This window comes from Chiloscyllium plagiosum, unplaced genomic scaffold (assembly GCF_004010195.1).
Source record: "Chiloscyllium plagiosum isolate BGI_BamShark_2017 unplaced genomic scaffold, ASM401019v2 scaf_5374, whole genome shotgun sequence".
In the NCBI taxonomy this organism is placed as follows: Eukaryota; Metazoa; Chordata; class Chondrichthyes; order Orectolobiformes; family Hemiscylliidae; genus Chiloscyllium; species Chiloscyllium plagiosum.
Genome location: NW_025192060.1, coordinates 1 through 3,104, shown reverse-complemented (window position 1 = coordinate 3,104; position 3,104 = coordinate 1). Strand labels below are relative to the sequence as shown.

The following is a 3,104-nucleotide window of genomic DNA, read 5'->3' as shown; positions in this document are numbered from 1 at the left end:
ATAGCACCCTGCATAGTCTTGGGATATCCCAAAGTGTTTTTCCGCCAATGACATGTTTTTTAGTGGTATCAGTAAATGCTAAATTCTCCAAAGTCTGAGAGTGCCATAGGGCCATATTACAGAGAGATGACTGATATTGGTTCAACCTGAGGGTCACCATGCCTCAGGTGTGGGGAAAGGTTGAGAAAGGGAGTCTTTCATGGTAACCTTAGCTGGTGGGGAATTGAACTGTTGGTGTTACGCTGCATCACAAACTGGCCATCCAGCCACCATACTGACCGAGCCTGCATTCAGTATCTCGTATAGAGGAAGGCACCTCTGGTAGTGCAGCAGCACTCCCTCAGCCCCGCACCAGAGTGTCTGCCTAGAGTTTGTCCTTGTGTATAAAGTGGGGGCTTGAACCCTGAGCCTTCAGCCCTCACCACCAGGTTGCTGACAGAATCCGGGCTGAACTTGCCACAGGGCAATGTTGGCAAGATTGAAGAGATTATCTCGAGTGTACGGTAACCATGAGGTAATAAGGCAACATGGAGGCTGCGAGCCCATGATGGTCAGTCCAGAAATGGAAAAATGCAGTCACCGGTGCGGTGATACCTGGGCCCATGACCGGAAACCTTCACTGCCACCTCCCCCCAACCCACCCAACCCTTCACTGCCAACTTCCCCACCCCACAAACAGACATGTCTTGCATCTTCAAATTGGATGGCAGCCAGAAAGTCCCCTAATTTTGAGGTTTTTAAGGAAAACATTGAAAGGTTGATTTCGAGAGTTAAAAAGTGGCCAATAGAGACTGAGTTTGACTTTAACAAGAGCTAATGTTCACTGCTGGGAGTGAGGCCAAGAAATGGGGACATGGGAAGAGAATAACAAAAGAAACAGTGAAAGAGGAGTGCGAAGGTGGCAGGGGGTTGGTGATGTTGGTGCACCCCCGTGTGTTTTAACTGACCCACCCTGGAGTTGCCCAGTTCTGGTGGGAATTCCTTGACTTTTCCGAACATGAGAGGGAGACCCAGCCCTGCTCCTCCAGCGACTCAGACTTCGATGATGATGAACCCCGAAAGTTCCACGTGGAGATCAAGCCGGTGACGGTGAGAGATTGGGCCCCTGACCCAGCCACATCGGTGGAGCAGCTGCGGGCTTCCGTCGGAAATATCGTCCTTTCTTCCAATCCAACTGTAAGCATCTGACCGTCGCTTTTTGGGCAAGAGAGGGCATGACAGCCAATCACGGGCAGTGGTAACTCAGGGAGGGGTCCGCCAAGGTTGGGGCAGAGGTTTTGAGGCTGTGAAGTGAGCTCAGTGAGGGCAGGGGGGATTAGTGGTACAAGTACCAAGTCCTGAAGCAAGCTGCAAATTTGTGTTAAACAAGTCAAGACTGAGCACAGTAAGTCGGTGATTCTATTTCTGGTAAGGTGATTGTTTCCGGGGTGGGACAGATTTTGGGCCCAACATCCAGGATCATAGCTTCATGACAAAGAGAGACAGGGACAGAGAAAGAGACAGGGACAGAGCGAGAGAGAGAGAGACAGAGAATTTTCAGAGTGGCCTACCAGGAGAGGGCCATTCCCAGGGTGACCCGCCAGAGAAGGCAGTGTCCATTGGGAAGTATGGGTTTCATACTTTGCTCCACTCACTCGCCGTCAGGAACTTTCCTCAACCAAACAGAGCAATCTTCACCAGGAATCCCTGAGAAGTTGGGGGAGGGAGAATTCCAAAATCTGGCATTTGCTCTAGGAGCATCCAAACTAATAAGTGCACTGACCATCTACTTCCCATTCTTTTACAGATTCCATCCAAAAGGAATTCCACACGTAAGTGTCTGTCAATCCATTTGTATGTCTATCACCATGATTGAATTGTCAGAGGAATGAGAATAATTAGAAAGTTCTTTGGAAGAGCTGGCATGGGCAAGGTGGGCCAAATGGCCTCCTATGTTGTACAGCTCTGTGTGGTTAGTGTGTGGTTAAGTCTGTGTCATGGGGAAAGGACAAAGTGAGGCCTGGATTTGGGGTGGCCAGCAGCCATGTGAGCTAAGGAATAGGATTGGGTTTGATTATGTCTGGGATGAGAAGGCAGAAAGAGGAGTTTGTTGTTGTATTAAACAGAAACCTACATTTAAAGGACTTAACCAGGTAAAGGTTAATAGTCTTTGTAGAGCGATCATTCTCAGTGTCCCTTGCTATGTCTGATCTTAAAAGCTACAGTCCCTTTCATCAGGATGTGTCTTATTATGATTAGATTAGGTTCCATACAGTGTGGAAACAGGCCCTTCAGCCCAACAAGTCCACACCGACTCTCCGAAGAGCAACCCACCCAAACCCATTCCCTATATTCAACCCCTGACTAATGCACCTAACACTATGGGCAATTTAGCATGGCCACTTCACCTAACCTGCACATCTTTGGACTGTGGGTAGAAACCGGAGCACCCGGAGGAAACCCACGCAGACACTGGGAGAATGTGCAAACTCCACACAGGCAGTTGCCCGAGGCAGGAATTGAACCCGGGTCCCTGGTGCTGTGAGGCAGCAGTGCTAACCATTGAGCCACCGTGCCACCATGTTTTTATCTGGCACTGTCTTTGCTGTCTGTCCATTTTATCTTTGACTTATCTCTCTCCTGTAGGGCATTCAATCCAACTGGCTCCACTTGCAGTGGAAGGGAACTCCCAGGGTGCTCACATGAGAGGTAAGGTGAAGTTTTGGAGACTGTATCAGATGTGTGTTAACACAACCATCACAACAGGCAATTGTTGCCAACTTTCTAGCCTGTCTTACTGTAATGACCAATATTTCACAAAGTGCCTGTAACTGGAACGAGTTTCAAGGTCTCCATTTAGTTTTCTGGATCATTCAGTCTTTGGTTGGTAGCTACTGACCATGTGTGACCATGTTCCTTCCCAAACTCAACTCGATTTCTTATGAAACTGCACCAGTACATCTCTCATAATGAGGTGTTAGAGCAAATCTCTGTTCCTCATTTTTATCTACAGGCTCCTATTAACAGAGCTGTTGATGAAAAGTCCCCTCACCCAAAACATATAAATAAATGTATGGATTTTGCAGTGTTCAGTGGTGACCATGCACAACAGTTCCTACTTCAGT

At 48.1% G+C, this 3,104-nt stretch overlaps 1 protein-coding gene across 1 annotated transcript; it reads left to right on the top strand.

Moving 5' to 3' along the window:
• Positions 1-966: 966 nt before the first annotated feature.
• On the top strand, positions 967-3,098 carry LOC122545713 (F-BAR domain only protein 1-like; the record flags this gene model as incomplete). The annotated part of the gene is made up of 3 exons (XM_043684651.1): positions 967-1,176; positions 1,787-1,811; positions 2,626-3,098. Coding segments are annotated over 3 exons (420 nt in total), but the record flags the coding sequence as incomplete, so codon positions are not given.
• Between the last annotated feature and the right edge of the window lie 6 nt (positions 3,099-3,104).